The sequence below is a fragment of the Gadus macrocephalus genome, chromosome 23, assembly GCF_031168955.1.
Source record: "Gadus macrocephalus chromosome 23, ASM3116895v1".
Lineage (NCBI taxonomy): Eukaryota > Metazoa > Chordata > Actinopteri > Gadiformes > Gadidae > Gadus > Gadus macrocephalus.
In genome coordinates this window covers 3,190,708-3,207,929 of record NC_082404.1, presented here as the reverse complement: position 1 = coordinate 3,207,929, position 17,222 = coordinate 3,190,708, and the positions used below count along the sequence as shown (strand labels likewise).

The window sequence follows — 17,222 nt, the reverse complement described above, 5'->3', positions numbered from 1 at the left end:
CGACAGCAATTTCGCCCATATGGAAGTTTTTGGGATTCAAGCCAAATGAGAAAGGTGAACCTAAAGACGTCAACCAGCCGATATGTCGGCTTTGTAGAAGGATGATTCCGGTGAAGGATTCCCAGACAACAAATTTACACGGTCATTTGAGAGTGCATCACCCGGCAGATCATGCTTCTTTAGCGCCACGTGCCGCGGCCTCTGCTGTTGCTACAACCTCGCAGCAGCCCTCCATCCTGGGCGCCTTCTCAAGGAGAACCAAATACAAGCGAGACAGCCTTCGATGGAAGCAGTGTACCACAGCTGTGACCCGGTATTTATGTAAAGAAATGGTGTCCTTCAAGACGGTGGAGAAGACCACCTTCAAAGAAATGCTGGCAACGCTGGACAAGCAGTATGAGTTGCCTACGCGCAAATACTTTTCCCAAACTGCCATCCCCAATGTATACAATGAAACCAGAGCGTCGGTTGTCACCGAATTAAAATCGGCCTCCTTCATTGCCCTGACCTCAGACATGTGGTCATCCGTGAACATGACGCCATACATGTCTCTCACAGCCCATTATATAAGCAAAGACTGGCAACTGGAGGCGAAGTGTTTGGCCACATCCTTCGTCCCAGAAAATCAAACGAAAGATGTGCTGGCAGACGCCCTCAAAGTCGGCGCTCAAGAGTGGGGCATAGTGGAAGAGAAGATATTCTGCATCACAACCGACAATGGTGCAAACATTATTGCAGCCGTCCGGGAGCTCAAATGGCCCTGGTTGAACTGCTTTGGACATAATTTGAATGTGGCCATAAACAACGCACTTGATGGAGAAAAGGATCGCACTAGTCGTGCGTTTGGGGTCTGCCGGGCAATCAACGGCACCTTTTCTCATAGTTGGCAACGGAAACGGGAGCTGAGCAAAGCCCAGGATGAGCTACAACTCCCCAACCATGCTTTGATTACGGTAGGATTATTAGATTGTATTAGTAGGCTAGTGGTGTTATTATGAATAGGCAAATATTATTATGCAGGCTATTGGGCTAATCAGTCTTATTTTAAAAACAGGACTGTGCAACACGTTGGGGTTCGAAGTAGAAGATGGCAGAGATGATACTGGAACAGGCCGCAGCAATCAAGAGGGTTTTCGCAAACGACGGAAGCCGCCGTCCCCTGCCAAACCTGACGTGGCAAGATGAAGCTGTGCTGGAGGCAGTGAACAAAGCTTTAAAACCTCTTTCCGACTTTACGGACATACTGTCTGGCGAAAACCATGTGACAGTCTCTTCCTTGCTGCCCACGCTACAATTATTGAAAGACAACGTCTTGAAGGAAGACGACGATGACGTCCGGATGACGTCCGTCATTAAAAGCGGGGTGCTGCTGGAACTAGATAACAAATACGACAATGAAGCGTCATTAAAATTAATGCACTTATCTGCTCTCCTCGACCCCCGCTACAAGGGCGACCATATCGATGCCGTTTCCCTCGACAGCACGACAGTTCAATTGGAGGCAGAGATGGTGTCATTCTGCAGGAGGCAGACCACCGGACAGGTAAGGGTCAGAGTGGAGGATGTTGAGACGGAGCAGCCAGTGGCACCTATTCCACCACCACCACCACCTAAGAAAATAAAACCTTCCCTGGGTAGCCTTTTGAGAAAGGCGAAGCAACCTGTGACACTCACTGAGGAGCAACGGGCAAACGCAGAAGTAACAGCCTACCTGCAAGAAGGTGCACTGGATGGGGACAGTGACCCACTCGCATGGTGGAAGGCAAACGAGAACCGCTTTCCATTAATGGCCAAGATTGCGAGTAAATATCTTTGTATATGCGCTACTAGTTCACCTTCTGAGCGTGTATTTAGAACTGCAGGCAACGTTGTCACGCCACTGAGGAGCTTGTTGAAGCCAGAAAAGGTGAATATGCTGGTGTTCTTGTCCAGAAACCTGTAGGCTATGCACACACTTTAAAATGTGTATTTATTATTAGGCTTTTAGGCATACATTTGGATTATTTCGTTCCTCTGAATCCAAATTAGGTTCTTTCGATTGGTTCTACAGTCTGCAATAGTCCTAGCAAATGTTGTGCCCATTTTTATTTTATTTGCTCTGAAATAATTTATTTTAATTTTTTAATTTGCGAAATGGACACTTAGACTTAATTTTAAATTGTATTTATTATTATGCTTTTAGGCCTACTTGCACTGCACAATACAATTGGACCATTATTGTTTGTCAGCTAAAGCTTGTAAACATTGGATTATTTCGTTCCTTTGAATCCAAATTTCGTTTTCTTTCGACTGCGTTCTGCAGTCTGCAATAGGCCTAGCCAATTTTGTGCCCATTTCTATTTTATTTGCTCTGCCAGCATTTTTTTTTCGTTTTAAAAAAGTTTTGTAAAGACTTCGCCATCTGTTATACTTGCGTTATGTTCAATACTCTGTTATAATTGTTCTTTAAAAGCGTTTTGTAAGTGGGCCTACATATATAGTAGCCTGGTTCTACCAGACTCTCGTACTTCACTTCATTTCATTTCATTTGTACAGAGAGTCTGGACCTAATCAATTGACAAACGTTAACTCACTTGAAGGCGGGTGTCTGTTGAAGTTTAAAATGATTGGATCTGCCCAGTGCCACTCTGGATCTGCCATAACCAATCGCTAACGTTTGGTTGTGACGTATGTCATGCGCCGGGAATCACGCGCAGGTTGTACACAAACCAAACACCTTGCGCGTCTGCACGAAAATGTCCGTCAACGACAGCTGCAGGTTTTGTTCGTCGAATTTAATTTATCAGGGAAAAATTGCACATTGTAAATCAACTACCGACCTACAACAACAACTCAAACTGGCGTACGACTTTATCGTCATTGTTCTCAGACACGCCCTCTGTTCGCTGATTGGCGGCCGCTGTGGCGGCACCAGAAAACCAAATTACATACAGCAGGTCCAGACCTAGTACTGAAGGGAAATTCAAATTGAGCGGAAGTACTTAGGCGGGCGGAGCCAGGCTACATATATAGCCTACTTTGAAACGAATGTCTTATTATTCTGTCTCTTCTCCAAATAAACCCGGCAACCTTTTGACTTGGATGTTTTTATGTGAACGTCAATGGGACTGTCTTATGCACACCGACATAATTATATGAAATTGTCTCGTTCTAATATTTCATTAGTTTGATCATATAGCCTGATATCATAAACTCCTAAATCATTTCAAAAATATATACATCGCCCCGTAAGCTGTGCGCGCAGCCTTTGCCATTGCGCTGCAGGGTAGGCTAATATGGTGAAAGAAAACACAGGCTTTGAGTATAGTTACACATATCAGTGTTTCCCTTACAAATGAGAATGAATTGTGAAACATTTTCCCCTGCTCAAGCAGATTTTTTTCTATTTAATTCTTCTTTTCAAAGTTTTTCAAAGTGACATGTGCAGCGGGGTGTGATGTCATTTCGCCGTGCGAGCAGAGCGGTAGGTTTCGAGCCCCTCCCCTCTCCTCGTAGCAGTGAGTGAATACGGCAGGTCAGCGCTACATAGTGTGTTTCCACCTGTGCCAGTTAACTTCAATTACAATTTGCGGGGCTTTTTAAGTTGTAAAAAAAAGCCACCACAGCGCCGTTTTTCATTTTTTTTTATTATTAAAAAAATTATCGCCTTTTTATCGGCAACTTGAGACGATCGACGATGGAATCCATCTATCGGCGATAGTCGATAGAATCGACTATCGGCCCATCCCTAGCGCATAACAGTGTTTTGGGCTATTTTCAAGCAGTGGAGGGAAACACAACATTAGGTTTTGAATAACTGGATATAAAGGAGTCTTATTTTTGGAAACGCGACCAATGCATGGTCTTAACTACATGGATAGTATGGTCACAAGTTGAAAAGAGCCACGAGCTGCAACCGTCTGCAACGCATCGTCCGCGACCCGCAAATTTTAAAAAGAGCCACGAGCTGCAACCAGCTGCATCGCATCATCCGCGACACGCGGAATTTAAAGAGCCACGAGCTGCAACCGGCTGCAACGCATCGTCCGCGACCCGCGGAATTTAAAGAGCCACGAGCTGCAACCGGCTGCAACGCATCGTCCGCGACCCGCGGAATTTAAAGAGCCATGAGCTCCAACCGGCTTCAACGCATCATCGTCATCTAAGTAAATATGGCTGAAAGCGAAACGGAGGAGCTGGTGATTGCTCTCATTTCATGTTCATTTCAAAATTATATGCGTTCATTTTCCACTTATTGTTTTATGTTTTAATAGCAAGTATCTGTGCACACACTTGGAAGATTTTTCTTTATTTAAAATAGCCATGCCTAATACTGGACGTATTTCCCTAATTCACAGTATCCGTTTCTTTATTAACAAGACACCACCAATTTTTATTTCATTAAGAGAAGTATACGTCATTACACAGAAGATTTTTTTCTTTTTTAAAGTCTCTGCAGCTACAACATTATGTTGTATGATTAGTTTTGCACAATAAATGTTCTCAAAACGACATACATTTAGCAGTTTAGCTTTCCTTAGAGTCTATGTAACCTGTTCTGAAATGGTTCTATTATGATTTATATATCGTGATATATATCGTTATCGCAATAGGTTGCATGTATATCGCAATATGGATTTTAGGCCATATCGCCCATCCCTAGTTTGAATCCCGTAATGTACAGGGCTCCAGACTAACTTTTTCCTTGGGTGCACTGGTGCGCCTACATTTTTAATTTGGGTGCACCAGCACGTATTTATGGTGCACCCTAGTTTTGAGTTGTTGAGGGGGAGGGGGGGGGGGGGGGTTGGACCGTGCCTGCCTTGCGCTGAGTTGTTGACGGGGGGGGGGGGGGAGGTTGGACCGTGCCTGCCTTGCTCTGAGTTGTTGAGGGGGGGGGGGATTATTTAATGCCTTAAATAAATGCCGAATCTGTATCTCTAATAAAGAATATCGTCAGACAATGCCAAGGGATCGGTTCTGTCCTGAAAAACCCTCCATGGGAACACCCACAAATGGTGATGCCATTATCGGAGGAGGGGCTAGGAAGCTGCGCACGCCGATATAAGTAGCCGATCTCCGGGTAGACTTGCTGAAAAGCTGCTCCCGACCAGGTTTGGTTGCGAGCGTAAGTCACCATGGTGATACAGCGACGCTTAAAGAGATCGACTTTCATGGTACAGCTAACCCAGGCTTTCAGCTCAACATACCTCGCTAACCCTCTAATCGAGCTTCGTAGTACAGGCCCCTGGATTGGGCTTTGCGTGTTTGTTTACCGGTGTTGCGTGTTCCAACGGTTTATTAGGTGTCTAATAAATCGCTGTCTAATCAATACTTCATTCACTGCCTCTTCCGTGGTTATTACAATATTATGAATAGACTGCTCTGTAAAAAAATAAATAATAATAATTATACCAGATACATTTTCAGTCGCACCCCGAATTCTAGGCGCATGTGCGCCCAAATTAGGCGCACTCTGGAGCCCTGATGTATCATATTTTAAACATTCATTTTCCATTTATTTCGGCTTAAAACGGTTCTACGTGACAAGTTTCTTCCAATTACACTCCAAATACGAATAAGATTGGAATGTTTTTGACATTTTATTGAATAACAAATCAAACAGGATTTCGCAAGGACAGCTACGCCTCTGGTCCAGATTTCCAACATCTGGCGTAGCCACAACAACAAGCAACGCATTCGGCTGAGGGTCACCAGTTAACACGGTCACGACTTGAAGTGAAACACCGGGCAACGCGGGCACCGCAGACCGGGATTACCGCTAGGGCCCGACCGATTCATCGGCCTGCCGATTTAATCGGCCGATTATAGCCTTTTTGAAAATAATCAACATCTGCCAAAAAGACGCAGATTACAACCGATTTTATTTTTTTATTTTAGAAATGTTATTGCGCATAGTATCCTGCAGATTGCGCTCCTACTCGCCTTGCTAACTAACAACTTTAGCTGGAGTAAAAAAGAGGAGATTGAATTTTATCGTACAACATGAAAGCACGGTCGCTCAGGCAGCTGCTCGCTCGCCTCACCAATGTACACAAGACCCGTTGTTTGAGCATGTTGTGCCCGTTTTTCTTTAGGTCCCAGGCCATGTTAATTTGTTATACTGTAGACTCTAACGGTGAGACCATACTGCTGGACGTGTCATTCACTGCTCACTAGCGCAGCACATTGGAAGTTTTATAGGCTTTTTTTTGTTTTGATTTTAATCGGCCCAATTAATCGTAATCGTAATTTTTCTCTGAAAATAATCGGCATCGGCACTCAAAAATCAATATCGGTCGGGCCCTAATTACCGCGACTCGGGCAACGTGGGAGATCGCATGCAGAGGTCTATATATATATATCAGTGGAGGCTTCTCCAATGAGGAGAGGGAGGAAGATCCTCCTTAACATTGTTGAGAATAAAACATGTAGATTGCCCAGACTACTGTAACAGGGTATATGCAGGAATCATAGAGATGAATTTACTACCTTTTTTACTACCTCCACAATATTTTTTACTACCAACACGACATCAAGCAGCGGGGCGGGGGGTATGCAAAGCACCACTTACTACTTACTATAAGGTATAAATGTGACACTGCCGCGATCCCTGTAGCCCTAGTGCTGCTGCTGCTAGCACCGCAAAACAACGACATAGAGAGTAGAGGTCTTCACTCCCACGGGACGCGACGCAAAATAGTGCAGCGCGGGACAAAAAATTAAAGCTCATTGCGGGTGCGGGATGATACACTGCACTCCCGCAAATCAAATATGAGGGTAAAGTAAACTATACAAATTATCATGAAGCCCTCATCAATAAGCAAAACCTACTTTTTCAACAACTTCTCCTTCATGGTCGAAGCAGCAGCTGATTCTTTTACCTTTCTATTTTAATTGAGACGTGTAGTGTTGGCTCGTTCGTTCGCGAACCGGTTCGAATGACCGAGTCTTTAGGACGAACGAACCAAACTGGTTCGTCTCTCTCGTTCGTTCGGTCGTCTCGTTCGTTCGTTCGTGAACGAACGAGTTTACGGTAGCACTAACTCCACTGAGTCTGACTGACTCAACTGAGAACCGTGCAATGGCATGCATTCCATGATGCGATTCACCGTTACCGGAAACTAGGCTGAATCGCGAACGACTCCTCCACGTTCGGTGGGTCGCAGAATTCGGTGGGTCGCAGAATCCAAAACCACCGACGCCAACTCTAACGGCTACTCAGTTCAGGTCCTGTAAGCATCGTATACTGTATTTTTTAGGCTAGATGAAGTTAAAACATGTAAACAAAAAAATGGAAGATCATTTTATATTACTACCAAGTCTAATTGCGTTTGTTACCTTTTACTACCTTTCAAGGGCCTTAATTTTACATTTTATTTTTTACTACCTTTTACTACCGCGCGGACACCCTGTGTAATGAATTAATGCCCTTAAATATGACTACTTTAATGCCTTTGAATATATAATGTTAGTTTCCCTGGGTAAAGGGACATTATCACCCCCTATCGCCTTTTGACAACATTTCAGGGAGGAAGGTCCTCCCTCAGCCTCCGTTGACTCCCATTCATTTCCCAAAAGTACTGGCGGCCGGTGAATAACATGGGTTTCAATGGGAGAGAGGAGTTAAGTCCTCCTCTGAGTGGGTGTGACCTTACAGGCGTCTGATTCGCGCAAACATCTAGTCGCGTTGCGCTATGAACCAATCAGCAGGATCCCTGGCTGGTGAGCAGTGTTGCCAGATTAGACAGATTTCCCACCCAATTGGGCTACTTTTAACCTCTTAAGAGGTTAATCTAGGGCTGGGCGATATTGCCTAAAAAAAAAATCCCAGATTTCTTCACCAAATATCCGATTTCCGATTTAAATCGATTTTCTGACCCTAGCCCCCCCCCCCCCAGACCCAATCATATGCAGAGGACAAATAATTAGTTGTTCCAAAATAATATATTTCCTTTTATTATTTTGATTTCCCCCCTTGGGGTTTAAGTGCAATCAAGAACAACTTGCCAAAAAGGCATTATGGCAGTAAACAGTGTAACATGTAACATAACATAAAATACAATCAAATATTTCTGTAAACATGAAATATTAATAATAATAAGAGGTTGTTCTGATAAAGTGCCCAAATAACATTCAACAAAGCATTAAATCAGTGCATGAGAGCATAAGGTGCTTTTTTAAGTTGGAACATAAGTAAGTAAGAACATGCGCTTCGTTAAACATTTTTAGCCAGGAAGACAAGCCTGTCTACGACCTCTGGCTTTAGACATGCCCGGTGGCATGTAACAATGGCCCCCCCGACACTGAAAACCCTCTCTGAGGGCGCACTTGTTGCTGGGATTGAGAGGTATTTTTTTGCCAGGACACTTAGTCTAGGAAAATTCGGTTGGTGGCGCTTCCACCACTCAAGAGGATTGGTGTCTGGGTCTACGTCAGGGGTCAATAAGTAGGATTTCAGCTCAGTCTCCATCTTTTCTTCCTCTGACTGGTTGGGAGATGACACTGCATTATTTTTGAAGGCTGCTAAAGTCATCTTCTTCTTTGGTGGAGGCTGTGCATCTTCTTGGCGCACCTGTACAGCTGTGCAAGGCTGCTGTGGTGTACTGTTGTTGGCAGGAGACATCAGCTCAGCAAGAGCTCTGTTTTTGACCTGTTCCACATTGTCTGGGTCAATGTAGGTTGTGCGGAACCTTGGGTCAACCAGTGAGCACATGTCCAAGATTTCATCTTTTACAGGGTTGCTGTATTTTTTGTCAAGGTACTGCATGATATTTCCTTTTATTGTTTTCGTGAGCTCTGTGTCTTCCTCCTCTGGCTGTAGGAGACTGGTTTTGAACAGATGGAGCACTGGTTTAATGTAGGAAACACTGACATAAGACTCCCCGGAGAGTGCATCAGTGAATTCTTGGAGGGATTTTACCAGGCATGCAAACTGGCTCGGGGTGAAAAAGGTGAGAATGATGCGTGAGCTGAGAAAAACACAGACCCACTATAGGGTTCCAGGTTTATACTCCGGGGAGTTTTCTTTTACATTTTTTATTACTTTTGTAATGTATTAGGGTTAGTCACAAGCTAAAAAAAATTACAGGACTGCGCACAATTACGAACAAAGCATTAATTTATTATGTGCAAGGGCAGCCCCAATTGGTACATAACTTATTACAAAATTAAGAAAGAATATTGAGAAGAATAAAAAGAGGTGGGAGGACAGGGCAATAGGAGTATGCCATTATTTATTTTTCTTCTTGGCCTGGACCAGTGTCTCAAGGGCCCGCTTTCCTCTCGGCTATATCGACTAGTATGTATCAACACAACTGGTGACCCGCTGAAAAATTCTCTTTTGGTGCGTTTCCACCGGAGGGTGCGTTCGGTTCGCTAAGTTGCGGCACGGTTCGCGTTTCCACCGCCAAAAGTGGGCGTGACATGGGGATAAAAACAAGCCGCGAGGTATAATTCTGGACAATGGACGTGTCGCGTAAAACGTTAGCTTGGGCGAACAAGGAGGTGGAGCATGGACCTATTAAAGAAGGCAATACTTTATAAAAGCATGCAATTGTGATGTAGAACAAAATAAAAACAAAACAAAGTGCTTGCATGACATTGAAGCCTATAGCGATCGTTACTTAACTTGTGTGGTGGTGCCTTATCACCATGGCAACGCGATTGCACTCTCATTGGCTGAACGATGAGAACGTTTTAGATAGTATAAGGTCGCGGGGAGACGAAGCTCTGTTCGTTTGTATTTACGTGACCATATTTTTGTTATGTTTGTTTTGGGAATCAGTTCTCGTCGTTCACCTTCGGGATGTTTACGTAGCTGCCGCGGCGATCGACATCCGGCCTACCATGAGGGTACTGTTGGCGGTGGAAACGAGGCATTTAAAGGCTCCGCTGGGCTCACGCTTGGCCGTTTCAGATGGTAGGCGACTTTCCGCTCGCGCTGTCGGCTGGCCTCGCGGCTTCACGAGCGAGCGCATGCGTTCGACGAGCACGGAAGCGACAGTTCCACGGGAGTGCGCCCACTTGTCGTGCCGCCTGACAGAATGCTGCGCCTTCTCTCTGTCCGCTCGCCTCTCCATTGAGAATGCATTAGCAGGCGCTACAAGGACTCCATGGCTGGCCATCAGACCCCCCCCCCCCCCAAATGCTTTCTCAACGGATCTCCACGAATCACACAAGTGGTCAATTTTGTCTTCAAAACGGCGAATTTCGCCGAAAGGTGACTAGTTTGCATGCCTGTTTTACTGCTTTATTTGTTGACTCCAACACATCCAGATCTTGCCAAGTGGGCACAAGATAGCGACTTTTCTTGTCCGAACCCAGGACACGGACTACAGCCTTCTCTTGTTCCAGAAATCTCTCTATCATCCTTTGGCGTGAACCCCATCTGGTCGGGGACTCCGTTATCAGCTGATGAGTGGGTAGACCAAGCTCTGCCTGTACTTCAGTCATGTCTCTTCTTTTTTTCCAGCTGTAAGAAAAGGCAGAGACAGCCTTTTTGCATACCCCGATAGTACGAACTATCCGTGGGTCCTTCACACCATTCTCTGTAGTAAATGAATACATAAATCAAATACATTTTAGTGTTAACACTACATTCACAAACTTGTTGTCTTGCTACAATTACTGCAAAATATGAATGTACATGCACAAAGGGCATACACACAATGTATAACACTATTAGATAAGTAGATAGATACATACAGAGCGAACTTCAAGATTTAAATGCACATTTGGTCAAAATATTGGCTTGATATAATGTATTAATTACATGATGCATTTATTGTCTTGAGAATGGAAAAAAGATCACTTGATTCATAGCCATTATTTAGACTTACCGATAGCATTGTGCAATCTGTGTCCAAAGCACTGGAGGTTGGGCCACGCATTGTCCTTCAGAGCTTTGATCATGTTGCTGCCGCTATTAGTTGTCATGCAAATGAGTCGGTCTTCGGCAAGGTTCCATGAATTTAGGGCATCTCTTAGCCCCTGGGCTATTATTTCACCTGTGTGGTCCTCTGGAAAGTATGCCGTTTGAAGGCAGATGCTTCGCAGAGTCCAATCGTTAGTGATAAAGTGCACAGTAAGACTCATGTATGGTTGCATCGTCCGACTTGACCATAAATCTGTGGTGGCAGAATAAAAGGACACCTCTTCCAACTCCTTTGCGATCCGTTGTCTCGTGCTATTATATAGTTGGGGCAAGGCAACGTCGGAGAAAATTTTTCGGCCTGGTAGCACATACTTGGGGTCCAAAACTTTTTTCATACACTAGACCTTGTTCTGTCCCATGGCTTAAATGTGTGTATTAGTGAAATTTGTGATGTGCCGATTTCAGAACATTTACCGGTGATGTTCACTCTGACTCTGCCTGGCGCTCAGGCTTCAACGCGCGCCCCGGCGCGCGCTGAATCCGTTGACCGCGTCACAGTTTTCCGTCTCTTTTATTGACTCTATGCCTCCCGCAAGTGACTTAGAAAATACATCTGCGGAGGAGATACTCAGTTCTTTTAATTCTACCTGCTCTAATATTCTGGACTTGATTGCACCTTTTAAAGATAGACGCCCCAAACCTGTCACTGAGCCGTGGCTCAATGATCACACTCGTACTCTTAGACGCACATGTAGGCGTGCCGAGAGAAAATGGAAGAGGGACAAACTCTATGTCTCCCTTGGGATTTTAAGAGACGGTTTAGCAAAATACCAGAAAGCCGTAAAATCTGCGAAAACCCAATTCATATCCAACCTTGTGTCCAAAAACAGCCAGGTTCTTTTTGGCACTCTAAAAAATCTCATTAATCCCTGCAACTCTCCTGCTCTAAATCTGACCTCGCGAACGCAAACCAATTCCAAATAACGGATGACACCGTGCCTTTCTTAGGAACATAATCTTCCCGACTCGATGCCATGTTTGTTTGTGCATCACTTTGGTAAATGCTCGCTCTGTGCGGGGGGGGGGCTGAGCTCATTCCGAACTACGGGAGCTGAGAGGGAAGCGTTGGCGGATGTTGAAGAGAAAACCGATTTTCATTTAAACAAATCGACGTGAGCTACACACTCGAGTTAATCGATAAAATCGGTTTATCGCCCAGCCCTAGGTTAATCATAGGCGCTTATTAATCATAGGCGATTTTAATATCCATGTGTGTTGCGACTCCCGGCCCTTAGTTAAAGACTTCTTGAATCTCATTGGCTCTTTTAACCTCACACAGTCCGTTACTGCCCCGACGCATGAAAAGGGTCATACACTAGACCTTGTTCTGTCCCATGGCTTAAATGTGTGTATTAGTGAAATTTGTGATGTGCCGATTTCAGAACATTTACCGGTGATGTTCACTCTGACTCTGCCTGGCGCTCAGGCTTCAACGCGCGCCCCGGCGCGCGCTGAATCCGTTGACCGCGTCACAGTTTTCCGTCTCTTTTATTGACTCTATGCCTCCCGCAAGTGACTTAGAAAATACATCTGCGGAGGAGATACTCAGTTCTTTTAATTCTACCTGCTCTAATATTCTGGACTTGATTGCACCTTTTAAAGATAGACGCCCCAAACCTGTCACTGAGCCGTGGCTCAATGATCACACTCGTACTCTTAGACGCACATGTAGGCGTGCCGAGAGAAAATGGAAGAGGGACAAACTCTATGTCTCCCTTGGGATTTTAAGAGACGGTTTAGCAAAATACCAGAAAGCCGTAAAATCTGCGAAAACCCAATTCATATCCAACCTTGTGTCCAAAAACAGCCAGGTTCTTTTTGGCACTCTAAAAAATCTCATTAATCCCTGCAACTCTCCTGCTGTTGTGCCATCACTCCCCTTATGTGAACAATTTCTTACGTTCTTTATCGATAAAATCTCTGCCATCAAGTCTTCACCTCCTCTGTCCACCGTAGATCCAGCGGCATCTCCTGTATGCCCTACTGTCTTCGAGCAGTTCTACCCACTGTCGCTCTCTGAGCTATCGGAGGTGGTTACAAAATTGAGACCGTCAGAATATCCGCTAGACAGTATTCCTGCCAGATTATTGAAAGACGTGTCTAACACTGTTGGCCCATACATTTTAACGTTAATAAACACCTGCCTTGCCTCAGGCTGTGTTCCATCTGTTTTTAAACATGCTATAGTCCAGCCCATTATCAAAAAACACAACCTCGACTCCTGTTCTCTCCAGCTTTAGGCCTATCTCTAAGCTTCCCTTCCTCTCTAAAGTGTTAGAAAAAGTGGTTTTAGACCAACTTCAGCTACACCTGGATCTTAATGATATACAGAAAAGTTTCAGTCTGGTTTTAAATCACGCCACAGCACAGAAACTTCTTTTAACTGTTGACTCGGGGAGCTCTGCTGCGCTCGTGCTTTTAGACTTGACTGCTGCCTTTGACACAGTCGACCACCAGATTATTTTATCCCGCCTGGAACTCTGTGTTGGTATTACTGGAAATGTCCTAAAATGGTTCAAGTCATATCTGTCAAAGAGAACCTTCTCTGTTCATCTAGGCCAGTACTCCTCAGCTGCAGCCCCACTAGTCTGTGGGGTCCCCCAAGGCTCTATTTTATCTCCAATTCTTTTTGCGTTATATCTGCTTCCCCTAGGTTCCATTTTTTAAAAACACAACATTTCGTTCCACTGCTTTGCAGATGACCTACAAATCTACCTGTCGTTAAAATCAAACAAAGACTCAACAAATGCATTGTCAAACTGTCTGAAAGATGTGAAAACCTGGTTGGAACTTGTTGAAGCCGTATCTCCCATCAAAGGACTTTGAAAGAGTCATTCACCTGTTCATAATGTCCCGTTTAGACTACTGTAATTCTCTATATTTTGGTGTGCAGGCTCCGTCGCCTGCAACTGGTCCAAAATGCTGCTGCACGTCTCCTCACTGGAAAAAGGCAATATGACCACATTACCCCTGTCCTGGCCTTTCTCCACTGGCTTCCTGTGGTTTTTAGAATTAAATTCCAAATCCTGTTTACTTTTATCTCTACATGGGCTGGCACCTAAATATTTGTCAGAGCTGGACTGCATCCATGCTCCATCTAGAGAAATTCGGTCAGCTCAGCAGGTGCTGCTGGATGTACATAGGTGCAGACAAAAAACAAAAGGCGACAGAGCCTTCGCTGTGGCCGCTCCTAATCTTTGGAACAGTCTCCCCCTGAGTCTGAGATCTGCCCAGTCTATAGACCAGTTCAAAACGCAACTAAAGACTCACTTTTTTACATTGGCTTTTAATACAGATTAAGATTTTATTTTATCTTATTCATTGTGGTTGCTAATATGCAATTTTAAGCCTTCTTGTTCTTTATATTGTATTTGTGTACAGCACTTTGGTCAACTACTGTTGTTTTAAAATGTGCTATATAAATAAACTTGACTTGACTTAAGGCTGGGCGGGATCATTGGGCGGGAAATTTACCCAATCTGGCAACGCTGTCGATAACAAACAAACCCGCTCTGCCTGCATTGCTGCTCAGTTGGAGACGCAAAGGAGGTGAAAACATCTGAAGGATAACGAGATTCTAACATTTGCGAATAAAGTGTACAATGGAAACATTGGAAACAGGACATTGTTCATGTTTAATTACACAAAGCATTCCATTCATTGAGTTACAGTGCTAAGTTAGCGACCAAAGGAAAAGGTAGACCACTTCGCAAAATCGAGATCACCAAAAGTAATGGCAACGTCAGTGTTGTGGGTGCTACATGGTTTGCTAGGTACTCATGGCTTACTGGTAGCATTACTAGCAATCGACTGTAATCCTGGCTGTTTGCTAATGAATAATGGCAAATCTCCAACGTGGGCTGTTCATGGTATCCCTGAGGTGAAAAATCTTGATAGGGCAACCAAACGCCACCACTAGTGTCAAGTTCACGTTGGTGCTGCTATGCGACTTTCCTTGCTAGGCACCATGCCCATAGATCAGGTTGAATCTAGAATAATGTTCTCGTTCTTTTACTAGTTTGTTACTCTCACCGTTCTGTTTGATATTGTGGAAATGGTGTGGAACGGTTGAATGATTCAGAGCATGATGCATTTTAAATGGCATCACTTTTGGTCAGTCTTTTCTGAAAACAATTGTGACTGAAAATAAACATAGCTAAATTACAACCAATAACTTCAGTCATTGAGGGCAAAAATAGGCCCAGATTTTTTTTATTTGCTTTTACAAATCAATAGTAGGCCTCAGGGCTCCAGAGTGCACCTAGAATTCGGGGTAGTGCGACCAAATATTTTATTTGGTCGCACCGGTGCGACTGAAAATGTATCTGGTATAAAAAAAAAAAATTACCATGCTAACTGGTGACCCTCAGCCGAATGCTTCGCTTGTTGTCGTGGCTACGCCAGATGTTGGAAATCGGGACCAGAAACTTGGCTGTCCTTGCGATTGCCTCTTTGATTTGTTATTCAATAAAATGTCAAAAACATTACAATCTCATTCGTTTTTGGAGTGTAATTGGAAGAAACGTGTCAAGTAGAACCGTTTTAAGCTGAAAAAAATGGAAAATGAATGTTTAAAATATGATACACTACGGGATTCGAATTCACACCATTGTGGGGAAAGAAATAACAAACCGCAATTCCATTCCATTGTGCCGTTGACCCACTGGGGAAACAGCCGCCGTAGTATAATAGAATTCACAAATACTTCTTGAAAACACGAAAGGCAGCCAGATCAACTTATGACCCTACTTTCCATGTAGTTATGACCATGCATTGGTCGCGTATCCAAAAAATAAGACTCCTTTACATCCAGTTAATCCAAACCTAATGTTGTGTTGCCCTCCACTGCTTGAAACTAGCCAAAAACACTGTTATGCGCTCATTCTATCATTTCGGTCGCCTGATGTGGTGTTGTCGCGTCCTCCTTCTTTATATCCTCTCTGTAAGCAAAGCAGCGAATTCGGAAATCAATGTGACGCAAGGCGATACCACTTTGAGACACGTTTATTCACATGAAAACAAATATCACGAGATTCGAACTCATACCATTGTGGGGAAAAATATACCAATCCGCAATTCCATTCCATTGTGCCGTTGACCCACTGGGGAATTCGCTGCCGTAGTATAATAGAATTCGCAAATACTTCTTGAAAACACGAAGGCAGCCAGATCAACTTGTGATCCTACTTTCCATGTAGTTATGACCATGCAATGGTCGCGTTTCTAAAAAATAAGACGCCTTTACATCCAGTTAATCCAAACCTAATGTTGTGTTGCCCTCCACTGCTTGAAACTAGCCTAAAACACTGTTATGCACTCATTCTATCATTTCGGTCGCCTGATGTGGTGTTGTCGCGTCCTCCTCTATATAGGCCTACTCTCTGTAAGCAAAGCAGCGACTTCTGAAATCAATGTGACGCAAGGCGATATCTCTTTGAGCCACAATTTTTATTCAAATCAACAAAGCATACGTAGGCCTACAGGTTGCCCAAGGGATGACAACGGCCCTGACTCCAGTTATTTCAGTAAAGTAGCCTAAACGAGCACAAAAGTGCCACACACCGTTCAAATAAGAATAATTATTCACAGTGTCATATCGAAGTAGAGATTATTCGAACGCATTGATAAATTACATGATACATGATACAAATCCCAACAAACAGAGAAAGACTAGGATTTTGGAACAAAGGATGGATTGCATTGGCGCTTTTCTGAGTGGCCATAAATGGGGTTAACAGACGCTTTTATCCAAAGTGACTTACAATAAGTAAATTTCTCAGAAGAAACAGAAATAATATCTCACTTTCGGTACAGTAAGTAGGCCTATGTTCATAGAACCAAGAGCCAAGCATCAACAATGGCAAGGTTAACCCATTCCCTGTACCTATAAAACAAATAAATAGGCCTAATAAATAAATAAATAATACTAAAAATAAATTGCAAGAGCCTTCCTCCTGTGGCTCATTGGCAGGCTGGGCAAAGAAAATGGATATCCGTGTTGGGCCTTCCAACACACACCCAATGGAACCAGAGTGCACACTGTGTGCATTCAATCTGAAAGAAGGTAGATCAATTAGATATTTGTTTCACTAAAGATCGCACTTTAGACTTTACTTTGAAGGCTGACGCCTCTGAGGGGCTGCTTTCTTCCCCACAAAAACGGCAGAGTTCTGTCAGCTCATCTGTTAAATTATTTTCAAATTGCACAATGGATTAAGTAGGCTAGGGAAATGTTTGTGAGGTCCATATACAGTTGATTGAAGCGTAGCCTACCAGAATCCTCAACCAATTTGCTGCCCATTTCTGT

General features: G+C 43.9%; 1 protein-coding gene across 1 annotated transcript; it reads left to right on the top strand.

The window, feature by feature from the left end:
- The first annotated feature begins 457 nt into the window (after nucleotides 1-457).
- Nucleotides 458-2,474, top strand: LOC132452617 (E3 SUMO-protein ligase ZBED1-like). Its single transcript, XM_060045308.1, has 2 exons — nucleotides 458-953; nucleotides 1,055-2,474. Exon 2 carries the CDS (start codon nucleotides 1,088-1,090, stop codon nucleotides 1,940-1,942), a length of 855 nt encoding a protein of 284 aa, XP_059901291.1. The 5' UTR covers nucleotides 458-953; nucleotides 1,055-1,087; the 3' UTR covers nucleotides 1,943-2,474.
- The last annotated feature ends 14,748 nt before the right edge of the window (nucleotides 2,475-17,222 follow it).

Excerpts from the sequence above, each read along its gene's own strand:
- LOC132452617 (XM_060045308.1), top strand. The coding sequence starts at position 1,088 with ATGGCAGAGATGATACTGGAACAGGCCGCAGCAATCAAGAGGGTTTTC.